Here is a 25,836-nt window from a genome sequence, read left to right as displayed (position 1 = left end):
CTTACGGGTGTGGAACAGCATGAGAGTGAGTAATAAATGACATTATTTTCATTTTTGGGTGAACTAACCCTTTAAAGCAGTTTTGAGTGATGGAGGAACAAAACCAGAAGACAGTGAAGAATAGATGATTTCAGTGACTAAAGAAGACAAAGAAGATAAACAAACTTAAACTGAATTTGTTGGAAGAGCATCTAGATGACGAGTAGTAGATTTAGATTTCTGAATAGTGCAGGTTATCTCATCAACAGTAGGAAGATTAAAAGTATAGAAAGTGGACAGGGAGATGTTAAGAGAAAAGGGATCTAAAAAGCCACAGCCACATTTGCTTATGAATATTTCCAATTTTTGCGTTAAAATAATCCATAAAAGTATTACATATAGTAGTGGAATACAAGTAAGACAGTAAAGATTCAGGAGACTGCAAGAGCTTATTAACAGTGGAGAAGAGAGAGCTAGTATACCCTTCGCTGGCTCTAATTAAATTAGTGTAAAATTCAGATTTAGCCTTAATGATAGCCTCCTTTTATAGCATTGCATATGATTAGCATACAGTTCTTTATGATCAGTAAGACCAGTTTTGGCACACAAACGCTCCAGCTGATGACCTTTATATGACAGACAGCTAGGGGTGTGGCTATGCAAATGAGATCTGACAGTGGCATGAGATGCATGTGCCAGAGGTGTGGCTATGCAAATGAGCTTTGATAGTGGCATGAGATGCTTGTGCCGGAGGTGTGGCTATGCAAATGAGCTTTGATAGTGGCATGAGATGTATGTGCCAGAGGTGCGGCTATGCAAATGAGCTTTGATAGTGGCATGAGATGCATGTGCCAGAGGTGTGGCTATGCAAATGTGCTTTGACAGTAGCATGAGATGCATGTGCCGTAGGTGTGGCTATGCAAACAAGATACATGGAGATGCAGACAGACAGTCAGTGGGTCATGTGCCTTCTTGTGTGTGTGGTCTCTCTCTCTCTCTCTCTCTCTCTCTCTCTCTCTCTAACTCTCTCTCTCTAAACACTAATCGTTTGCTCTCCATCAGTAATAATGGCAGCAAACTCTGAAGTCAACAGCGATTCTGAGGTATGTCTGCAGTCTGCATACTTGCTTGAATTTGTGGATGTTGAATTTGCATTGCATTTACAGTGACGGAGGATCTTGAGAAAGAGTCAGAAATTGTGACTGCAGCAATAGAAGCCGCCAGATGTTTCAGTCAAGCTGTGAGGATGTTTTGGTTTGATTTCATCAGACATGGATGTGATAAAGCGGATGCACTCAGGCAACTGATCAGCTTTTATGAATATTTGCTTTTGTGGAAAATGCATGATTATTTGTATGTTTTTATTAATGATTAGCTGATATGGGTTTTTTGACTGAAACCACATTTTAGCCAATATTATCAGCTTGTAAATATGTTTTCAGACATGAATTCATATTCATTTTGTCACTTTAATATTTTTGCTCATGTTTATGTTTGTATAACTTTGATATTGTGCACCTGTTTGAGACTGGAGTCTGACGCACACACACACACACACACACACACACACACACACACACACACACACACAAAGAGCTCCGCTGTGCTGATTCACACAACAGCTCCATTGACACACACTCAGCTGCTATCACACACACTCACACCTACAGCTCACTGCAAACATATCAGTCATCACTCCTGCTGAAGTACAGGTTATGTGAAGCGCATGTCAAACCGAACAGGTCCATGCTAATGTTCAGGGTCTTCAGTAGTTTTGTTGGGCGGTCCGTGCACTGAGGTCCGACTCACACCCCTTCCAGCCCGACTCTGACTTCCCAATGATGCTGTTTGCTGAGCCATCGCTTAACATGTGGAAAGAGTCACAGTGTTCTTTAGGAGGTTAACTTCATTAAACTAGCAGAAAATATTTGATCATATAGAAACAGCAGCTTGGAAACGGTGTAAGCGAGCTTGATCGTGCAGTAGAGCTCTTCATTGTTTATGTGCAGTGGCACCAGTGAGCTCATGCTGAACTGCAGCTCACATCAAACTCTGTGAACTTGCAGCTTAGTATTGTTGCATTGCTCACTTTCTGTTTATTATTTATTAAAAAGTATAGCAGGTACCCTAGTAACAGTTTGAGCCTTTAACCTCTGCAGTTGTCGTTTCCCTTTGGGTTGGTTCAGTAGTGTTTGTGCGGGCCGTTCAGCTGGATTCACACACTCTGAGATGAGCTGAGATGTTCATGCGTGGATGAGCAGATCTGACCACAGTGACCTGACAGACAAGCGCAGGAATGACCTGTTTTCTTCCTCACCGACTGAAAGGTGGTTGTTTTCTGTGCTTCTAATGTAATATAGTACTATAGTCTTTGTCAGATGACACTCCAGTTTATTTTAAAAGAAAGGTTTCAAATCCTTGCATGTGTGTATGTGTGTGATCTGAGATGACTTTAAACTTTAATTAGAGCAAGACGGAAGTTATTGTTTTTGGGCCCTCTGTGGTTGCTATAGAGACGTTGCAAATATTAACCTTGCTAATTTGGTGTGCTTTATTAAACCAGACATGGGTGTTATGTTAGATTCCTCCCTTAAGTTTGACAAACAAACAGATACATGCAGTGGCTAAAGCCTTTTCTTTCTTTTAAGGATTTTGAGAGAGTGGACAATAGTTTTATTTGTTGGTCTGTGTACACACATGTATCTGACAGATGTCTTTGGCCATTGCGTTATAAGATGCTGTCAAGTTTAAAGGAATTCATTTTTGAAAATTCCAAAAAACAATAAATGACAGTGTTGCGTCACTAATGAGAGAATGTGAGAATCTTCTTGGACTATACTGTATATGTCATTTTACAAGTTTTTAAACCAATAAGTACAGATATTTACTTGGCAAATTTGGTAAAATTTGTTGGTTAAAATGTTTTGTCAAAATACTTGGAAACAACTAAACTGAAAAATCTATTTTTGACACAAAATACTTGTAGCATTAAAGGATTAGTTCACTTCTGAATTAAAATTTCCTGATAATTTACTCACCCTCATGTCATCCAAGATGTCCGTGTCTTTCTTTCTTCAGTTGAAAAGAAATTAAGGTTTTTAAGGAAAACATTCCATGATTTTTCTCCATATAGTGGACTTTACTTGGGTTCAGCGGGTTGAAGGTCCAAATGTCAGTTTCAGTGCAGCTTCAAAGAGCTCTACATGATCCCAGACGAGGAATAAGGGTCTTATCTAGAGAAACCATCAGTCATTTTCTAATTTTCTAATCTTTAACCACAAATGCTCTTCTTGCATTGCTCTGCGATGCGCCACGCATTACGTAATCACGGAAAGGTCAAGCGTGACGTAGGCATAAGTACCGTGGTAGAGAGGAAAAACTCCATCTCATTTTCTCCTCCAACTTCAAAATCGTCCGACATTGTGTTTTTTTTTTTTTTGTAAAGGCAATTTAACTTAGTCTTTTTTTCCATGTTCACTTTGTAAACACTGGATCGATTTATAAGTTATCATTAAAAAATAATTTCCCTATGGAGAAAATGAATGGAGTTTTTACTTCCAGAACCCATCTGTTGCACTCTATTCAATACAAGTTTAGCTCAATGGACAGTAGGGGTGTAACGGTACATGTATTCATCCCGAACCGTCACGGTATCTACGTCACGGTTTGGTGCATGCAGTCAGATGACGAATATAGTCAGTCACAGGATATTCACACTCCAATCCAGTAGGGGGTGTGCACGGTAATGCAACTGTTTGCTAAATGCCACAACAGGAAAAAGCGCAGACAAAATCTACGCATAGACGTGTAATCTCTCAATCAGTGTTTCATCCGCAGAAAGACATCAATAAAACAGCTAGAGAATAATATCTCACATAGCATTACATTTACCTCAGGCAAGTCATTTAGTGTCCACAGCATGTTAGTTCACTAAAGAAATGAACTCTAGAGGGAGCATTTCACTAAATATATGCATTATATTAGCTAATATATAATCATTATGTTTACTTTACCTGTTAGTAATATCTTAATTATTTAATATACCTTGAAATAAATTTGTCATGAAAACAAGTTATGACAGTAACTGTGTAAATTATTATATTAAAAAAAAAAAAAATTAGTTTTGAGAAATTTTTTTTTTTTTGAGTGTTGATTATTATATCTAATAAATAAAAAAAATAAATAAAGGTTAAGGATAACATGGGGGTAAGTAAATTATCAGGAAATTTTAATTCTGAAGTGAACTAATCCTTTTTAAATTGCCTTGTTATGGTAAACTATGGATTTCTAGCTACCATGTTTTGAAATAAATGTGTTTTAACTGAATGAAATATTAATTTAAAGTGCTTTTTTAATTTCATAGCAGAATACACAGAGAGTGGACTTCTATAATCCCATATCTGAATCTTTTGTTTCTTAGACCCAGAAATAGAGTTAGAGGGGGTAGTGAGATCTGGGACATGCTCTGAAATTCCTTAATCTTGCTCTTTAAATCTTTCTCTGCTGCGACTGAGATCTGTTAAGACTTTAATACCGATTATAATCACACACTTGACTTCACCTCATGCGCGGGGCTGCCCTCTTACCACAGCCAAATTTTCTACAATGAGAAAGATCCTGAACTGAGTAGTAATCAAAGGAATAATTCACAGTCGCTCTAGAAACTAACTCATTTACTCATTCATATTTACAAACTTGGGCCTGGTTTCACAGACAGGGCTTAGATTAAGGCAGGATTAGGATGTTTAAGTAGCTTTTACAAATGTGCCTTCGAGAGAAAAAAAAAAAAAAAAAAAAAAAAAAAAACATTACTGGTGTGCATCTTGAGACAAAACTATGGAACTGAAATATTTTAAGATTTGTCAGTGCAAGTTGATTTCAGTTAACAGCTCAAACTGACATTTTAGTCTGAGACTATATGTTTGAGCCTTGTCTGTGAAACTGGGAGTTAGTGTGTCAGGTTTAATGTAAATGAAACCAAATGCCATTGCTTCTCACTTGTTTCATAACTGAACGCCCTGCACTGTAAGGCTGAAAGTGCTGCACTGATCTAACTGAGCAGTTCCCTCAACAACAGAACAGTCATTAATTCCCCATAAAGCGCCGTGAAACTCATGGAGATGATGGCGGTGTGCTGTAGCAGCTGTTCCTCGTGTGGATCTGGTGAATGTGAATGTAGTGGTGTCCTGGGTCAGGTTTAGTGCGGTGTGTCGATAGCGCTGTGGTGGAGGCCACTGCTGATTGGTGCCCTGGGGCAGCAGGGCAGCTCGATGAAGTGAAGGGCACTGCGTCCCTGGCTGTCAGGGTATAAAAGCCTGAGCTAATGAGTGTGCCACCGGGTCTTGAGTGGGAAAGGGAATGAGGAGCTGGCTCCGACAAGGCAAGAAGTTTAGATTGTTTCATCCTTCCAGAGGCGTTTCAGGTGAGATTCTGTTTGCATGTTGGGATGAATGTGGAATATGGGCATCAGAGTCACTGTCCTTCATTTTATATTTTATTTTATTTTGGATATACATCTTATTCTGCTTAGTTTTTTTTTTTGCACAAGACCAAACAGAGAACAGATTTAATTTAGATTTCCATAAGAGGATGTTGCTGATGTATATACTCCTGGTAGATATATAATATAACTCATGATATAACCGTCTCAATAATATGAACTGCATGACACTGTATGCCCAAGTAGGCTGAGCTGAAATCTTGACGTCAGACTTTAGACAGACTTGAGGAATAATGCTTTACCATTGAAGACATTTCAACATTTTCATCACATCACCTCACAGGAAGCCAGCTTTTTGGCACTATACTGTCCAGTCTGTTTCTGGAGGCCGTGCTTTCAGTATTGAGCAGTGATTGAAATAGGCCAGTGAAGCCCATGGTGATGGAGATTGAACATTGATCTCTGCAGCTCTGGTGTGGTGGAAAGCAGGTCACCATCGCCTAATCTGTGAAACTCTTCATTAGTGCTGTTAGTCAAGTCACGCATCACCATTGCTATTGTTTTAGCATTATAGTTTTGAATCACTAGATTTATTTATTATAACTTAAAACATTGAGTTTATATCTGTAGTCCTGCCTCTTTAATTAGAAGATTAAAGCCATCAGACTGTGATGATCATCATAATTTAACAAAAATGTTTACCAATACTCCTTTTCATCACTAAAATTCACAGGGCCTGTGACAGCATTTTTATGTTTAGGCTCCCTTTTTCTTTAAAAATCTAGTTTCTGTTGATCCAGAGAGTATCTCCAGTGGCCAGCTGTGCTGCGCACCAGCATCTTCTGCTGTTATGTCCATTGGCTACATCAAGACCTGTCGCAATAATGTAATCATTCATCTTTTTCTTTTTCTCTCATCCCTTCACCATCCTTTCCACCAAACATTACTCCCATGTAACATCCCTCCTCCTCCCTCGCTCTCGGTCTGTACCCGCCATGCTCCTCCTCTCCTCCCTGTCTCTTGTGGTTGGAGATGGCAGAGTGTACAGTAGCCCCAGTAGCAATGGAGGACAGTGACCATGAGGTCGACTCGGCATCAGATGAGCAGGACTCTATGCCAGCGTCACCTGAGCCCAGGATGCATGAAGTGGAAAAGGTACTGGTGCACCTCCCCTCCTCCTTCCCACTTCGTTGGGTCTGTTAAACCTCTGACCTCTTAGGATACTGCCCCACTGACTGCCCTTAGATGTGGACCATTCTTCTGCGAGCTAGCATATTTACTTTAGGGCAGTCGTGGCCTAATGGTTAGAAAGTCAGACTGGTAACCTGAAGGTTGTGGGTTTGAGTCTCAATACCGGCAGGAAATGACTGAAGTGCCCTTGAGCAAGGCACCTAACCCCCCAATCACTCCCCTGGCGCCACAGTAAAAATGGCAGTGTGTGTGTGTTTACTACTCACTACTCCTAATGTATTTGCACTAACTTGGATGGGTTAAATTCCGAGGATGGCTTGCCTTCACATGTCACTTTCACTTCCAGATAGCTATGTAGGCCAATCGCAAATTTCATCCAAATTGCATTTCTGTAGTGTAATTTAAAGTTCACGTAATAACACGGTGAAGGCAAATAGCAATATATTTATACCAAGTTAACCAGTGGGATACATGGAGATGCTCTGAATCTCCAGTCTGCTAGTCAAAGAGTCTTGTTGCATTTAGAAAAAAACATTTTGAACTGTGAACTGAAATTAACTGTCTAGCATGTTTCCCTGCCTTCGGCTCAAGACACTGGGAGCTCCAGCGTCCTGTGACCGTATGTAGGACAAGCGATTTGGAGAACGGATGGAAATTCAGTGTGAAGAGACGAACAGCAGGCAGGACTCGTATAGGACATCTGCTCAGTTCAGTGTTTGTATCTTTTAGGTTGTGGCAACAGACTGACCATATGACCATCATTATAAAATCACTTTTCCAGTGTACAAGATCATGCCTGCACCTCAAACACGGATTCACTGCACCACACTGCATTATTTATCTGGACAGGTCTCAGAACAGTGGAAACCTGAGAGGGTCACGTTGCTCAACTATCACATGCAGCCTTTAGTTTTGCATCATGGCCTTCTCTGAACAGGTTTCCCAATACAACTAGGCCATTGTTAGAGTTTAATGACATCAATGCACTTAAATATGGTTGTCAGTTATGTTTAATAGCATTCTTTACTCATTAAGTTTGCTTGTCAGAAGCTCATTAAAGAACATAAACTAACCATGGCCCTTTGCAGCGTGGCTGATGTGTTGAACAGAACGTTGGGATGTCTGCTCGCATGTTTCGTCAATCTGCTGTGGAAAAACTCTCAACTGTGATCCTCTATAGGGGTTTGTGGAGCAGGACTCTTTACTCTTTCCTTTCACAACAGCATTGATTCTGTCATTGTTATCAATCCAGCAGCTCTTGTGCAGGGAGTATCAGTGTCATCTGTGTTGTGTCTGATGTCACTCGTCTTGTGTGGACACTAACAGCAGTGATGTAGACGTGCGCTCTTCCTCAGGATCACTCCTTTTACTACTAATGTGCTTTTCTTGTATTCTTAAAGCCTTGTCAAATGTTTACCATGGTAACCTTAGTTTCTGCCAAAACGTTTCACTGAAAGAGATTTCATTTACTGGGTTACTGCTCTAGTAAATGGGTATTTACCATGGTAATGTTTTGCAAGGGCATGCAGTGTTTTGTATCTAACCACTAAATGGTCTATTCTCTTTTTGCTTCTCTTCTCCATGACCTTAACTTCCCATATTAAACCGCTTCTGCACCTGCCCATATGTTCTGGCCCGACCCCTAACTTGCCCGATCCCCTCCTGACCTCAGCACTTCCCTAAGGAAGACTCGGAGGACTCGGAGCTGGAGCACATCATGGGACATCACCCGCCCAGAGAGGGCCACCCGTTCGCCCACCCCGGGCCCCATAAGGCCGATAGTGAGGGTGAGGCTCACAGCAGGCCTCACACCCCAGGAACACCCACCTTCCTGAGGCCCGCAGCGGCACCCAGGGGCCCCGGAGAGTTAGAGCACGAGTCCAGACACGGGGCTCAGCGGGGCCATGTGGACTTTAGCCTGTCGTCTCCCATCAGCCCATCCAGGCCTAAAAGTCCCTGGGGTCGCTTTGACCCCTATGAATCTGCTGAGGTAATGAACGCTGGGGTAAAGAGGGTCTGATTTCCGTCAAGAGCGTTCGTGCACAAACACCTTGAAATATCACTTCCAACAACCATGAGAATCACATGTTGGGATGTACCATGGTATTCTTTGAAGTTTTCATGAATGGTAATCCTTCAGTACCATGGTACATATCAAAGTACTATGACATTACCATCACTTTATAACACTACTGGCACAGGACTGTTTTGTGAGGGATCTCAGTAGCCCCCCATTGGGTGTCTAAGAACGGTTACCTCTCAGTTTTTTTGTTCTGAATTGGAATCATATTTTCGTTCTTGAGATTGTTTCAACTGTCACTTCCTTGTTGGGAGGATGGATATACATTTTAATGGCATGTTTTTAAGTGGATCCTGTTGGCGGTCTAGAGCATGTTTGTAAAAGATGATAATTAAAGGCGTAAAGCCCTTTTTGGGTTTATGACACTCCACCCCACATCTTTCCTAATTCAGTTCAAGCCAAAGCCTGGCACGTGTGGTTTGCCTCCCAGAGAGAAACTCTCACAATGTCTGTCAGCTCCTGCTGGCTGTTATGATAATAAGAGATATCACCTACAAACTGAAGGCCGACGTTTCACTATGCTGAATTAATATTGAGAAAAAATGTTTCATTGTTGTTTCTTGGGTCATCGCTCTTATGAACTTGAGTCTTTTTGACTTTTGAATTTTTATTATTTTATATTTATTTTTCTATGATATCCATTATATATTTGTCCATTTATTAGTGGGTTTTTTATTATTGTTTATATAATATATATATATTACATTTCTCATATCTGCTCAGTGATTTTAATATTCTTCATCATTTTGTCCCTCTCTCTGTGTCTCTCTCTTTCTTTGTTATTTCTCGGTAGGACCAGGACAAGGAATATGTCGGATTTGCTACTTTGCCAAATCAGGTTCACCGCAAATCTGTGAAGAAGGGCTTTGACTTTACTTTAATGGTAGCAGGTAATTTCAACATCACAACTGTGGTAATTAACTTCAAAACAAATTGTGTGAAAATTCTGTTCTCCTTTTCTTTATATTAAAGGTTTAGTTCACCCAAAGTTTAGTGAACCATCATGTTGTTCAAGAACTGTTCATGCTGCTCTATTCCACCTACTGAAATTGAATGAAGACTGAGATTGTCGAGCCCCAAAATGGCAAAAAAGCACTATAAAAGTATCATAACAGTAGTCCATATGACTCAAGCATTCTTCTTGAGGCAAATAATAGCTTTGTGTGAAGAACAGACTGAAATGTAAGCTGTTATTCACTGAAAATCTCCCCCTATCAGTGTTGGGGAAAGTTACTTTTAAAAGTAATGCGTTACAATATTGCGTTACTCCCTAAAAAAGGAACTAATTGCGTTACTTAGTTACTTTTTAATAAAAGTAATGCGTTACATTACTTTTGCGTTGCTTTTTCTCACCTGGGCTGTTTGTTTTTTAATAACAACAAACAAGTTCTGTTTTTGGCAAATGTAAAGGCCCTTACACACCAAAAGTGAAATAAATAAGCCTCAGGCTGAAGGAAATGCATATTTACTCCTGTACAGTTGAGGGCGCATCTCAAACAAACCTTTCAGATGTGCTGCCATTCTGGATCAAAGAAGAATAGGATACAGAAGAAGGAAGTTCAACACTCTTATTTCTAAATCTAATCTAAAGTCATTTCTGCTTATTAGTATGGTTGAATTAGATCATTGAAGGTCAGCAGCAAAGACATTGGTTAATAAAGTGAGATTAAATATATAAAGTATATTTGTGTAATTTAATATAGTTAATTATTACAGGTTTGCATAAAATTCTGAGATTGCATTTCACTGTTTTTATTTATTTTGAGGAATACTGAATGTTTTTGTGAGATGAGTAAATGCATGTTCACATTTAGTCTACAATAACCATTATGTTCACACAGTGCACACAATGCCTCTGACCTTTATTTCTCTCAACATTTCTAAACTGTGGGACGCGTTTGATATTAAACAGTGTTATAAATGCGCATTAAGCAGCAAAATGGATACTGTTCTCCAGGTGGCTTTCTGTGTGCATGATCCAAGTGTGAGTCAAACGCAGATAAGCAAATGGGCTTCTGATAAGAAAATGCCTTTTTGGAGAGTATTCATGTAAACACAGTGGGTTATGTCTTAAGTAAACATACACAGTTGAGAAAGAAAACGTGTGTAACAGTATATTGGATCTGTGCAGCTCTTAAAGTGACAGCAGCCTAATATACACTATATTGATAAAGATTTGGGACGCCTGCCTTTACGTGCACATGAACTTTAATGACATCCCATTCTTAATCCGTAGGGTTTAAGGCTTTCCACAAGGTTTAGGAGTGTGTTTATGGGAATTTTTGACCATTCTTCTAGAAGCGCATTTGTGAGGTCAGGCAGTGATGTTGGTGAGAAGGCCTGGCTCGCGGTCTAATTCATCCCAAAGGTGTTCTCTCGGGTTGAGGTCAGGACTCTGTGCAGGCCAGTCAAGTTCCTCCACACCAAACTCACTCATCCATGTCTTTATGGACCTTGCTTTGTGCACTGGTGCGCAGTCATGTTGGAACAGGAAGGGGCCATCCCCAAATTGTTCCCACAAATTTGGGAGCATGAAATTGTCCAAAATGTCTTGGTATGCTGAAGCATTAAGAGTTCCTTTCACTGGAACTAAGGTGCCAAGCCCAACCCCTGAAAAACAACCCCACACCATAATCCCCCTTCCACCAAACTTTACACTTGGCACAATGCAGTCAGGCAAGTACCGTTCTCCTGGCAACCGCCAAACCCAGACTCGTCCATCGGATTGCCAGACAGAGAAGCTTGATTCGTCACTCCAGAGGACACGTCTCCACTGCTCTAGAGTCCAGTGGCGATGTGCTTCACGCCACTGCATCCGACGCTTTGCATTGCACCTGGTGATGTAAGGCTTGGATGCAGCTGCTCGGCCATGAATACCCATTCCATGAAGCTCTCTACGCACTATTCTTGAGCTAATCTGAAGGCCACACGAAGTTTGGAGGTCTGTAGCTATTGAATCTGCAGAAAGTCGGCAACTTCTGACGGCGACGCTGACCCCGATCCGTGATTTTACGTGGCCTACCACTTTGTGGCTGAGTTGCTGTTGTTCCCAATCGCTTCCACTTTGTTATGATACCACTAACAGTTGACGTTGAATATTTAGTAGTGAGGAAATTTCACGAATGGACTTATTGCACAGGTGGCAACCTATCAAGGTACCACACTTGAATTCACTGAGCTCCTGAGAGCGCCCCATTCTTTCACAAATGTTTGTAGAAGCAGTCTGCATGTCTAGGTGCTTGATTTTATACACCTGTGGCCATGGAAGTGTTTGGAACACCTGAATTCAATGATTTGGAGGGGTGTCCCAATACTTTTGGCAATATAGTGTACCTGCTGCAGTCTGTCATTAATGATAATCAGACAACAAATGACAAAGGAAAATCACTCACTGATCTTGACTGAATAACTTAAGGATTAATCTATATTTAATGTGTATAGTAAGACTATGCAGTGTTATTTTACATTTGATTATTCAGTTTTTTAGTTGTAGGCTATTACTCACCTGAATACCACTGTTAGTACATCTTCCTGAAAAACACTGTTCATTTAATTTAATTTTTGTTCTGTTGTATTTGTTTATTTTTTGTTTTGTTTAGTTTATTTGTTCTTATTGACTGTTTACTTGTCTTCTGTACTTATTTTGAGGACGTTTTTTTTTTTTTTTTTTTTTACATTGATGATGGAGTTTTTGTTCCTCACAGGAGAGTCAGGTTTAGGAAAGTCCACTCTGGTCAACAGTCTGTTCCTTACAGATCTCTACAAAGACCGAAAACTGCTCAATGCTGAAGGTGAGTTCATCTCTTGCAGGTGTTTGCTGTGAGTGTTGCTGTATATGTTCTGATGGCTGTGTTGTGGTGATGTCTGTTTTGTTGGTAGAGAGGATCACTCAGACGGTGGAGATCACCAAACACACAGTGGACATTGAGGAGAAGGGCGTCAAACTGAAGCTCACTATCGTGGACACACCAGGATTCGGGGATGCTGTCAATAACACTGAATGGTACATAAAGGGCTTTAGGGTTTCCAATTCTGCATACAGTCCCATGATGCATGCTAATCTCATGAGATTCACATTACTTTTAAATAAAATGTTCTATAAGGCAGTACACCAATACTATCATGATATATAAATACTTTGATGCTGACAAAATATTTCATTCACTAGTCAAGTGGTAAAAATGATAAGTCAAAAAGAAAAAAAAGCAAGCTTCATTTTCTTTATGCAGAACTTCATTCTTTTGATTTTGTAGTGAAATATGACACAGGTATGTTCTTCAGAGGTCTGGTGAGGTTGATTCAGTGCTGTATCTGTCTGTTTTCAGCTGGAAGTCGGTGGCAGACTACATAGACCAACAGTTTGAGCAGTACTTCAGAGATGAGAGTGGACTGAACCGCAAGAACATTCAGGATAACCGAGTGCACTGCTGTCTCTACTTCATTTCACCCTTCGGTCACGGGTATGTGCGTCATCAGCGTTATAAACACAGATCTGATTTGACCTATTTGACTTCTTTATGGTGGTGTGGTGTAGTGGTTGCAGCTGGTATTCAAACTCCATAAGGGCTGATCCGTCAGCTAAAGCTCGTCTTACTCAAGAAGGATCGTCTCTATAGTATGATAGTATGTGTATGGTTAAGCACATGCTTTCATGCAAGACTTAATCCATCTGATAATGCATAATTCACTCACTTTAATGCGACATAAATACATTTCCATTTAGTCCAGATGCACTTTTTACATCACTTAATTTTGCTCCACGTTTGTTACCATAATGGCTTTTATACTGTATGTCTTTTGTATTTGAAGAGCAACAAGATCAACTGATTGATGTTTGACTGAAATACTAGTTCCAGAATCATTACTATATTAGAGTCATACAGTATATTGGAGTTTTTTATTTGTTTTTTACTGGACGAAGAAAAAAACAGTCCTACTTTAATGTCAGTCATGCGACACAGTAAGTGATCTGTCTCAGTGAGAGATATGCCAGTTAAAAAGTAACCAGCTCCCACAATGCATCTGTGCCCTCTGCTGGTCATGTCTGATAGTGACAGGAAGGCAAGCCAAGTCAACATGTTTTTGTTGTTGTTGTTGTCATTTCACCTGTTACCAACATAAAAACACCATTGACAGAGAAATCAAACAGCTAACAATAAATTGCTGGCAAACCTCTAGTTTGTGCTGTTGTGTGGTGATTATCGTCACTGTGTGTTTGCATCAGTTTGAGGCCTCTGGACGTGGAGTTTATGAAGGCTCTTCATGAGAAGGTCAACATTGTTCCTGTACTAGCTAAAGCTGACACACTCACACCAATGGAGGTCAAGAAAAAGAAAATCAAGGCAAGTGCTCGAGCTGTCAAAAGCTGTGTTGTTTGTGTAAGTACTATGAGCTTATTTCAGTTTCAAACCCTTTGTGCTCAAGCAGATTCGAGAGGAGATCGAACAATACGGAATAAAGATCTACCAGTTTCCAGACTGTGATTCAGATGAGGATGAGGACTTCAAACAGCAAGACCAAGAGCTCAAGGTTCGGACATGTTATTCACATATCATTTCCTGAGCCAGTGAAAGAGAGATAGAGAAAACGTTTGTGTTTTGTGAGTTATTTGTAGTAGAGAAAAATGTGGTCCCTCTTTATATTAGGTGTGTTTAACTACTGTGTACTTACATCAAAAAATAGTTAAGTACAATGTACTTATTGTGTTCTATTGCAAAGCACTTGTGCTGCTATTGAGGTGGATATGGGTAAGGTTAGGGACAGGTTTGGTGGTATGGTTTGGTTTAAGGGTGGGTTAAGAGGTAAGGGTAGGGTCAATCAGGGGCATTTCCTCTGATGAGACAAGGGAGGCAGTGCCTCCTCAAATAATTGGATGAGAAAATAATCCATATTACAAAAATAAAACAACACAAATATTAAAAAATGTGACATTAATAAGTGTATAAGTCACTCATTTTTCTAAAGTAACGCTGTCCAACAGTGACACCCGCAGGTGAAGTTACAGCAGGAGGCTTGCCTCCCCTGAACCCATTGACTTATAACAGACCCCCAAAGCATGCGGTGGGTTTGGTGGGGGGTAATCGAGAATGAATGGGGGAAAGTCACGTGAGAGGAGGCAGTGACTCCATCATGCTATGATTGAATATGATCAGATCACATTAAAATCAAAGGTCAAATTAACAAATTAAAATCACATCAAAAATCAGACTTGAAATGGCCTGAAAACATAATGACTGTGGGGTTTTTTTTTGTGAGCAATCAGCTTAGTGAAATTAAAGGTGCATCTTTGTGGCTGTGTCCAGTGTTAATAGAGCTTGATGACTGATAATCCGAAAATAAGTTGGCTATTAAAAAAAAACATGAACATCAGCTGAACAATAAGTGCATTGTATCAAATGATTAATTTAAATGTTAGTACATAGTAGTTAAAGACAATTAATATACACTGGGACTCAATTTAATTACCAGAAATGTAATACCCAGATTTTGTGCACAACCCTAATAAAAAAACTTGACACTCAGGAATTGACCATTTTGACCAAATGGGTCATGGAGTTTGGCTGGTTAGTGTGGTCTTGTTAGTACCTGCAACTATAGACAAAAAAAAAACAAAAACAAAACAAAAACATGATTCTCCACTGACAGTTATTCAAAATATCTTGTATTTTTTACAATACAAAGGCTGCAAAGTGTTCTAAGATATAGTATGTATATAAGATAGATATATATTTAAGATATATAAGATAGATATGTAGTAAGATTCTGGATTCTGTTACTCCATCACGGCCAACACAGCTGTCAACTTCAGATTTTACAGCAGAAAACTCTAGCACAACTGAAACAGCAGCTGTTTTAGACATGCTTTGCTTTCACCCGCTCTTTCTACTTAAGCATTCTGACATAGTAATCCAGGGTACTATTAATATATTCAGTTTCACTTAATTTTTGTTCCACTGAATAAGGCTTAGTAAACCGTGCTTGCGATGCAGAAATACTCACAGCCAGTAATACTGAGTCACCCACTTGGAAACTCTGACTACTTCTCTGTCTGTCAAAGCGTAGCTTCATTTGCTTCTGTTTAGTGGCCAGTGTCTTGTAACTGCACTGGATCCCAGTTTGATCCCAGTCTGAATTGAGGCTAAGTCTTCAACCTTGTTACACTGGTCAAATACAATGAATAGGTAATAACATAGCTCTTATAATGTCTAAAAGGCTTCTTTTATAAGAGGTTTAAGGCCCATTTTGTACCATTTGTGGATAGTGGCACCTCTAAAGCATGATTTCTGTTGAGATAATTGGTTTGCTTGTTCTCCTCCTGTAGGACAGCATTCCCTTTGCTGTGATTGGCAGTAATACAGTAGTGGAAGCAAAAGGCAAGAGGGTTCGAGGACGTCTGTACCCTTGGGGAATTGTAGAAGGTATGATCCTGATTCATGAACAAACACGCCTCAAAAAAGTTTCCCACTATGTCAGTAAAACATACAGGGGTTACAGAATTCTTTTATGATCATTTAGTTGACTGGATATGTACTGTATGTTTGTGTGTGTTTGTTGGACAGTGGAGAACCCAGCACACTGTGACTTCGTGAAGTTGAGGAACATGTTGGTACGAACACACATGCAAGATCTGAAGGATGTGACCCGGGAAACCCACTACGAGAACTACAGAGCCCAGTGCATCCAGAGTATGACCCGCATGGTGGTGAAAGAACGCAATCGCAAGTACGCAGTCACGATTCAGGCAGCAGAAGCTGTGTTTTCACTCTTCATCAGCTTTTGTTTTGAACAACAGTGGCCCCAAAAAGTATTTGGAAACTTAAGTCACATAAGATATTTGCATTTCGAAAAGAAGTTTTATTTATATAGTGCCTTTCCACGGCTCAAGGTAGCCTTACAAAAAGTGCATTTCAAGGAAAACAAAGTATCAATACACAATACAACACACCAAGTACAAATTATCAAAAATACATTTCAAATAGACATGTTTTTAACTGGTAATGAAAGTAGACCGAGGATATTTAGAAGAGTAAGGGGTAGTAATCTTTCACCTACAGTAGACATTTGAGATCTAGGAATGGACAAAAGGGCAAGTTCGGACAATCTAAGAGACCGAGTGGGCAGATGTAGGTAAAGCAAGTCAGACACTTAGGGAGGGGCAATACCGTTTAAAGCCTTAAATGTTAAGAGTATCTTAGTGAAGATCATACAGATGGGAATGATGCAAGCAGAACGCTTGGTTGAGGTGAGAACTCTTAATAAAAGGACAGCGGAGGAGGATTTGATATGAACCCCATCGATCTCAAAGCACAGGTCCATTCTTTTGACTGGTGTAGTAGAGCCAATCAGCAATATTTCATTTTGTTATTCAATTTAAGAAGATGCAGGGATATTCAGTGTCTGATATCCCCAATACATGCAGTAAGTACAATGTAAGTACAATGTATTACATTTTATAACATTGTATATACATGTATAAGTACAATTTGTCATCAGAAAAACATCGAAAACGAGTACAAGTCAAAACTTATATGAATATGTATGATGTCACCAAGAGGATGCATGTAGATGATAAAGAGTAATGGACCAAAAACTGAACCCTGAGGAACACCATGTGTCAGAGGAGCAGTGGCGGATGTGTACCCTTGCATAGTGATAAAAACCTTCTCTTGTTGAGGTAAGAGGTGAGCCAGGAGAGATCTGAACCCATGATGCCAATTTCAGAAAGGTGAGGGAGGAGAATATCATCACAGAGAGTATCAAATGCAGAGCTTAGGTCAAGGAGAATTGGGATGTTTATAAACCTAGAGTCCAGAGACAGGAGGATGTCATTGACCACCGAATAAAAGCTGTGTTGTGTGATGGCCAGAATCCAGACTGGAAAGGTTAAAAAAAGACCATTTGTAGTTAGGTAAGATCGTAATTGAGAGGCCAGTGCTTTCTCTAAAATACTGGCCAGGAATGGTAAGTTGGAGATTGGCAAGTAATGGTTAATATTAAGATGATCTAAGCCAGATTTCTTAAAGATGGCGGTCACTGCAGCAATTTTTAATTCTGCAGGGACAATAGCAGATACTACAATACAGTTTATCAGATGGTTATGGTAGGTGAGATATGGAAAACACATTTTAAGTAAAACCGTGGGTGCAGGGTCAAGCTGGTAGGATGTAGAATTGGACTTCATAATAAGAACAGTTATAGCAGGAGTAGTTACAATAAGATGAAAGCAGATAGAGAATATTTTGAGTGAGCTGCCAATGACTCAATCTTTGGCAATAGTATCAGTGATTGACTTCACTTTGTCTGAGTAAAACTGAAGGAAGCCATTCACAAGCTCATCGGAGCCAGAAATGGCATGTTGTGGAGGGATAGTGAGCTTGTTTATCATAGCAAAAAAAAGTGCTTTAGGTCTGCATGTAGACTTCTTAATGGTGGAAGAGAGAAATGAGTAGTGTGTGGCAGTGAGAGCTATGCGGAAAAAATTCGGTTTATACCAGAGAATGCACAGCAAGTCCAATTTTCATGTTCAATCTTTCCAGGCAATGACTTTTAACGTTCATAGCTCAGAGTTCGGAAGTTGCATCATAAAGAGTGGAAACAGAAAAAGACGATGAGTTCACAGAAATGATTTTATGGTAGGAAGGCATTTTTTTCCATAGATGATTTTTTAATATTGGAAAACTCAAGCTGAAGTTTAAAAGTATGTGTTCAGAGAAAGCCAAGACAGAACCAGTAACACAGAATTATCCTACAGATAAGATCCAGTATATGACTCCTGCAGTGAGCTGCAAAATGAATATGTTGAATAAGTTTGAAACATTCCAACACAGACATAAATTCATCATATTGTGCAGTATTTGTATGTATTAAAATCCTCAAGTACAATAACAGATAAAAATCTAGCACAGACAAGAGTAAAGACCCTGATATACTCACAGCAAAGTTCTTTTTCATTCTTTGTTTAGGGTTAAAATGAAGTTGGAAATACCTTTGCAGCAGTATACTGTTAGTGAACATCCTGACACCGCCCACACTGCCGAGAGTGGCCTTTAGATGATATGTAAATTTGTGCTGGGCACTTTCCGTTCAGTAACGAAATAAACACACAACAAAAACGACAGCAGTGAGAAAACAGCAGTTAAGAAAGCATCTGATCATAGTGATGGTGATATGTTTGCACCAGCTCTGCAATTTGGCACTCCAGTCAAGTAAAGTCATGTTTATTTATATTGCAATTTATATAATAGATTGCTTTAACCCTTAAATGCATCAATGTTTTGCCAATCATTATTACATATTCGGGTCTTTAGCGACCCGGATGGATCTCTACCTGTCGTGATAATATAAAACTCTTCTGATAATAGAGTAACAATTACAGAAGAATGAAAAGCATATTTTGTTTCCTTTTGGAGCTTGGAAGGGTTCAGTTTGAGCAAATGTTTTACACCATCATCACTGTCATCGTCAGAGCTCATTTCCCAGTACATTCAGCATCTGGCTCATATTCGTGATCTCGAACATATTCTCAAAACTATCATTTTCAACATCTTCAAAATCAATATTTTGGTCACTGCCAGCTTCTGAAGCGACAGTGACTTATATTTGATTGCGTTTAGTACTTGCTCTGCAGTAAATCGCTGAGCCATTTCAAGTTTTGCTGATGATACTTCCTATTCTTTTGTTTTCTGCCTGCAGTAACTATGAGTGAAATGTTACTACATCGTTGTGTATCAAACATTCATAAAAGTGAATTGCACTTATTCAGATTATTGTTGTGCAGAAAAAAAAATATACTTACACTGTTACACACCTCGGGTCGTTAGCGACCCTATACAATTTTTTTTTTACAAAAAAATGAATAGGAAAACAGGCATTCTCTTATAATTGTATGATTTTTTTTCTTGTTATATTGTTTATGATTTTTTAAGGCTGAATAAGGAAGAGGGTAGTGAATGATGTCCTGGGTCACTAAAGACCAGAGGTATGTGTTTAAGGGTTAAACCAAACAGTTTTACAGTATTAAACATAAGAAAACAGTGTCAATGTTGCTTTCAATTAGAATTACACTTCAATTTGCTCTATACAACAGTGTTTATGCTTTCACTCACAGACGTCTGACCTCAACAGACTCAACAAAAGAAAATGAAGGAGCAGGAAAGAGCCCTAGAGCACACCTACCTATTACATAATCGCCACGGACCAATGGGCGTTCGAAGGTGTTTACCAGCCGGAGTGAACTTTCTTGTAAAAAGTTCGCTTTTGGCAAGCTGTTTCGAACTCTCATAACAAACTCCAAGCGAACTTTTTGGCCTGATTTTGTTCGAAATGACGTCACACCAGTTCGTTCTTCGATTCTGCTTGAAGTATATCAGGGCCTTAAGTAGCTCACTAATCTCAGAGAAAGTATCAATATGGGATTTTGGAGGTCGATAGATTAAGATCACAGCTAGTGATGTTTGACCAACCATTTTCAAAGCTAGGTATTCAATGGAGGAAACATCATGTAACTCAGTCTCTGATATGATTTTTCTTTTGAGATTTATGGGGAGCATGGGTGAAAAGCCCAAAGTGTCTTCCACGAATGGTGTATGGATCATGGGCGGTGTAAAATACCAAGATGTTTACACCATTCATAGATGATTGGATTCAAATGAAAAAATCCTGAGCAGCTGAGTACTGAAGAGCTATGTGGAAGGAACCGTTTGATTGAAGTCAGACAAAAACAATCCAAAAAGACAAAGGAGCAAAACTTGAAAGGAGTTACACAAGTACATGACCAACAATTGTTCAGGACCCAAACAAACAACTTATCAATATATCTGCATTAGCCAGAACAGTATTGAATTCACATCTACAGTCCACAGAAAGGAAGGCTACCAAACCACACCAAGGAAAAATGATGCCAGTACTAATGATAAAGAGAGTGGAGGCTCACTGTATCAGATGTTGGAGAGTTCACAGCAGATCAGTGCGATGGGATCACCAAAAAAGCCAGGCCAGATTTCGAGAGTAAACAGTCCAGGTCTGTCGAATCCCAGTAAAACAGTTCCAGAAAAAAAAAGAAAAAAAAAGCATACAGGAGCAGCGTGAAGTGGCAGCACTTCACATTGGAAGTCACACCTTTAGGATTAAACTAAATGATGGTCCAAATAATGTCCCTTCCCATCCTACAACTAAATATTAAGTCATTAACACACATTAAGAATTTAAAATATATCCTTACACAATGAATTGAATATCAACAGATTTCTTTTCATACTGTGTTCATTTTATGTTAGATAATAGTTGAACATGGGATGTTTGCTGTGTTGCATAGGAAGCACCAAACTGTACCATGTTTTTGTACAATGCTTTTTGGGGTTACAGTAAACGATGGCATTTGTTTTGCTGGTGAAACTGACCGTACGTGCATGCATGTGCTGTTTTGCTCCGAGCAGCAAACTGACCAGGGAGAGCGGCACCGACTTCCCCATTCCCATGGTGCCCAGCGTCACTGACGAGACGGAGAAGCTCATCCGAGAGAAAGACGAGGAGGTACGGCATTCTCCCTGCCAAGATCAACATGAGCAAACGCCACATCACGAGCCGCATTTGGAGCCGGAGCCATGTGTGGATCCTCACTCAGAGCCCGAACCCAGCGCTGACCCCAGAGGGTCCTGACGGCTTCTGATAGGGTTTCATAATAAATATTTAACCCCGTGAACCAACCCTCTAGAGCGGTGGTTATATGTGTCACTGGCGCCCCCTGTAGGTGAATCCGGAGCACTGTCAGGCAGTTAGACTAGAGCACATGCTGTGTGAGGCTCAGGATCAGTTGTGTGTGTAATGCGTTCAAAAAGCCTGCACATCTCTGGCATGATGCACTTTAATCCTGCATCGCACAAAGGGTGAATCTTACTAAGACATGTTCGGCATATGAAGTATATTGAACCCCAAAATGATTATGATTATTAATATTATTACTTGTTGTTAGGATTTTTTTTTTTTTTTTTAATTAAGTAAATAGCACATTTTCCCTAAATTCACACTACCACAATGCAAAAAAATGCGTTCTTATTACTGTAATATAGTACTACAGTAAATCATAGTCTATTTAAATAAGTCTAAATTAAATTAAATACAACATATACTACAATTATATATTGAACTATAATAGTAGTATTAACAGTAAAATGTGCAAAATTACATGCAACTAACCCTAAACCAAACCCTATTCCTAACCCTAACCCTATAGTTGTTAATTAAATGTATAATTACACTGTAATAAGGACACCTTAAAATAAAGTGCTTAGATACAATGTACTAATCGTATTGATGTTGTATTAACAATTTTTTCATGTAAGTACATCAAACAAGACACCTAAAATAAAGGGTCGACCATACTATAAAACTGTTATATAATATATTACAGTAATGAGAATGATCACTGTAAACCCTAACACTCAAAATAATTAATTGTTTTGAGTAGGACAAACTTAAATTAAACAAATTAGTTCAGTCAGATTAACCTTTATGAGTATTTAGCACTTTCTTTTTCTTTCAAGTTCACAGAACTGATATATTTTAAGTAAACCGAATGGTTTCATTGTTTTGAGTTTTATGAACTTTTTTCTTTTAATTTAGATGAACTTAATTTTAATTGAAACTGGACTGGGATTTCTGTCTCCCAGCATGCTTTGCCCATAATTAAGTGTTATATAATGTTTTTTTTTTTTTTTTTTTTTTTTTTGTGAAAAATTTATGTTAAGTGGGAGATTTAGTATTGATTAATGTTTTGTTATGCTAATATAGAAGAGTTTCTGTTAATGTGGGTTTTTGGAGAGTTTTATATATATATATATATATATATATTGGGGGAAATGTGCTTAAATGGCATTTTACTAAATATAAACTTCATTTTCTTTATGGGGGGAAATATGATTTGAACATGTTTCCTGCAGTTTTCTAAAAATCTTATTACCCAACAGTGATATAAAGCTTTTACAGTATTTTCCTGTAGAACATTTTTTCCAAGTGTAGGCTAAAATATATTTTGTACTTATTTAAGTCATGATATTTTTGTATATATTTTGGAAGATTAGTAGATTAATGTTGTCTTTCTGAAGCAGTTACAGCATTACATGAGGAATAGAATCAAGAAAATATATATGAAGGCTTTGCTTTTAAGTCGTTATCTGTTATGGATTTATTGCACTGGAATCAGTCTGTGATTAAAGTCTTGTAAACACTGGTGATGTGATTTGACATGGCACATCTGTATTCATGCACATCTGAGTGTTGCTCAAAGGTTTATTCTGCTTATACCAAGGCATTATTATCTTTTACGATTCTTCATGAACTGCACAGGTTTGTTGACCTCATTCCAGTTCCCAGTCATTCTTTCTGAACTTTAACAGCGGCTCGGGCTTTACATAAATGCAGTATCAGCCCAAGGAAGTCGTTCCACACAAAACAAAGCACCCTGATAACCCTGATAAATGTCTCCACAGTCACGACACAAATCACCTCTTTGGGTGTGCAGTACTTTTTGTTAATTTTTCACTAATTACTAGTCAGGAAATGACAACTGCTGGAAATGTTGACATTCTAACACAAATTAAATTAACATATTATTTACATGAATATTATTTACACTGTTGAATGTACCATGGCATGTGCAGGAAGTAGTATCAATTTTAGCTTATATGACGTACTTTACGTAACAACGGCATCGATCTCCTGCAAACACTGCGTGTCAATATCACGGATGTCACGTACTGAAGGCACGCGCGTTATTGATTATCAGCTCACGTGACATTTGCTTGGCTAATATGATTGGTTAGTTTGGAAATCGACATTATGTGACTCATTGATTGGTCAGTACTGATTGATGAGTTTTGCTTGTATAGTGTGTTTGATTGTTTGTTGTTTTCTTCTTTGCAGTTGAGACGAATGCAGGAAATGCTGCAGAAGATCCAGGAGCAGATGCACACACAGAAAGAGGCGTATTAACGGCGCTCGCTCGGATCTTCAGCGCCGTCCTCTCCACCGGCACCTTCACATTACTGCGGTATCACTGAACATGCTAGACCCGGCTGAGTGTGCCGTCCATGTCAGAACAGAGCAGCCTTTCACTACAAACATCTCACTAACACATGTCTGGGTCACATTTCAGAATAATAATAACAACAAATAATAATAAATTCTTTGATTTTTGAGGTGAAATTTCACCCAGACATGTTGATATGAATAAAGGTTCATTTTTGGCATGAAGGTTCTTTTGGAAGGGTTCTTCTATGACAAAAACCTTTATTCTGTACTAGTTTATTGTTGTTTCCATTCTGACTGACACGTTATTCAATGTAACTTTGTTCTTGTTTGAATATAAAGGCGCTCATGTGAAGGCGTCTGGTTTAGGGGCGGTGAAGACAACAGCCCTTTAACCACTTTGCTTGTTGTCCAATATGTGTTTCTACCCCAAGATTGTTTTATAATTGCTTGATATCGTAGGATAGACACGATGGAATTATTTAATTTTTTTTTTCTACAATGTGTAACTTTATTTTGTACAATGTTCATTAATTGCATCGGTTGTTATGTATGTCTTTGGTTTTGTTTGTATTTCTATACAAAACTGCAAAATGGCTTCTTTTAGAAAGTTTCTAAATGAAAAAAAAAAATTGTTTTATTTTCTTATTGGAGAAATAAAGTACTGTAGAGAGATATTTTTGTTAACACAGCTAACACATATTGTTTCTCCTCTGGATAAGATGTTCCTGGCCTTGAACTCATTCTGCAAGTGCATGTTTAAAGAAGAAACGTCTGATTCTGTTCTCTTGGTGCGATCGTGTATAGAAACACAGTTTAGTGATACTCAGTTTCTGAGCAGTAAAAAACATTGATGTCTATGTCACAAGTTGAAGATCTTTGACGACTGGTGGTCATGTGATCCGCTCAGAAGAGATCTCAAAACAGACATTCTGACAAAACATGAATGAACCAATATGCTTCTGCTGTTTCAGTTGTGGTGAGGGTGCTCATTGTAATATCTGTGTTATAGACATGGTGTTACAGTCTATAGAAATAAATTATATTTCTCCTGCATCATATATATTTTCTTGGGTAATGTTGGTGAAACAAAGAACACTTAGTAAACAGTGTTGAGGAAAAAAAAATAAAAACCCTTGAAATAGAGTGTTGGGTCAGAGGTGAATAAATCCATTTACTATGGCTTATGTTCTATTGTTGCCAGTTATTTCTGACATTTTTAAAATGATATTTCACAAGACTATTATATTGATTGTCGGCTCAAGTCATAAGGATAATATTTATATTCCTTTCAATGGCCTTTTGAAACCGTATTAAAGACGTAGGCCTAACAGTAACATACTGATTTGCTTTTGGGACAAAAAAAAAAAAAAAAATCTGATCAAGGTTGAGCAAGTTTACTACTATTTTTTTATTTTTATTTTTTTAAAATCACTTTTCACAATGCTTTGCATTGAATTGATGACTTTTCCCCCTGGATTCCACTAATACATTAGGGGAGAGCGGAGCACAAAAAAGTAACACTTTTTGACTTTCTCAGTTTGTTTCATTAGTACAGTGTATACTTTTTTCTTGATTTACCCCGAAAGAATGGAAGTGAAATGTGACAACATGCCCCATAGGTTGGGTACACTGTAACATGACAATACAACAGCTTAAAATGTTATCTGATCTAATCAAAAAAATATACAAGACAAACTAAAATATTTTGTCAATAAAATACAATTATTAACTTTTTTCATATAAAATAATGACATTATATAATAAATAAAAATAAACTCATTTTTGCGTTTGACAACAAACACCGCAAAACACAGCTATACAGCATAGTTCAAAACAATAATAATTAATCATTTCTGAACATTGACTCTCAGTCTTTATTCACCTTTTTCTCATGGTTTCTCATAAACGTATAGAATAGAATAGCACAGTTCCAATAGGGGCACATTACATTGTAACGCATGTTACAACATGCCCCACCTTTGCAGCTGGGATTTAAACCTGTCTAGTGTCTTCTGATAGTTAGATCAGCATTAAAGAACTATCTCAACTGTTAAATAACAGATATTAAATAATATTAATATTAAGATTAAAATAATATCAGATTTGTCTAATTTTATAT

The 25,836-nt window shown here is 38.5% G+C and overlaps 1 protein-coding gene across 1 annotated transcript; it reads left to right on the top strand.

Annotated features, from left to right (window-relative positions):
• The first annotated feature begins 1,031 nt into the window (after window positions 1–1,031).
• On the top strand, window positions 1,032–24,896 carry septin4b (septin 4b). The gene is made up of 13 exons (XM_051864064.1): window positions 1,032–1,082; window positions 6,452–6,574; window positions 8,283–8,600; window positions 9,484–9,580; window positions 12,395–12,481; window positions 12,570–12,693; window positions 13,016–13,150; window positions 13,915–14,032; window positions 14,118–14,219; window positions 16,012–16,108; window positions 16,250–16,412; window positions 21,125–21,221; window positions 23,610–24,896. Exons 1-13 carry the CDS (start codon window positions 1,047–1,049, stop codon window positions 23,676–23,678), a joined length of 1,566 nt encoding a protein of 521 aa, XP_051720024.1. The 5' UTR covers window positions 1,032–1,046; the 3' UTR covers window positions 23,679–24,896.
• The last annotated feature ends 940 nt before the right edge of the window (window positions 24,897–25,836 follow it).

Source organism: Ctenopharyngodon idella, chromosome 15 (assembly GCF_019924925.1).
Source record: "Ctenopharyngodon idella isolate HZGC_01 chromosome 15, HZGC01, whole genome shotgun sequence".
NCBI classification, from domain to species: domain Eukaryota; kingdom Metazoa; phylum Chordata; class Actinopteri; order Cypriniformes; family Xenocyprididae; genus Ctenopharyngodon; species Ctenopharyngodon idella.
Note: the sequence above shows the minus strand (reverse complement) of the source record. Positions and strands in the feature narration are given on the sequence as shown.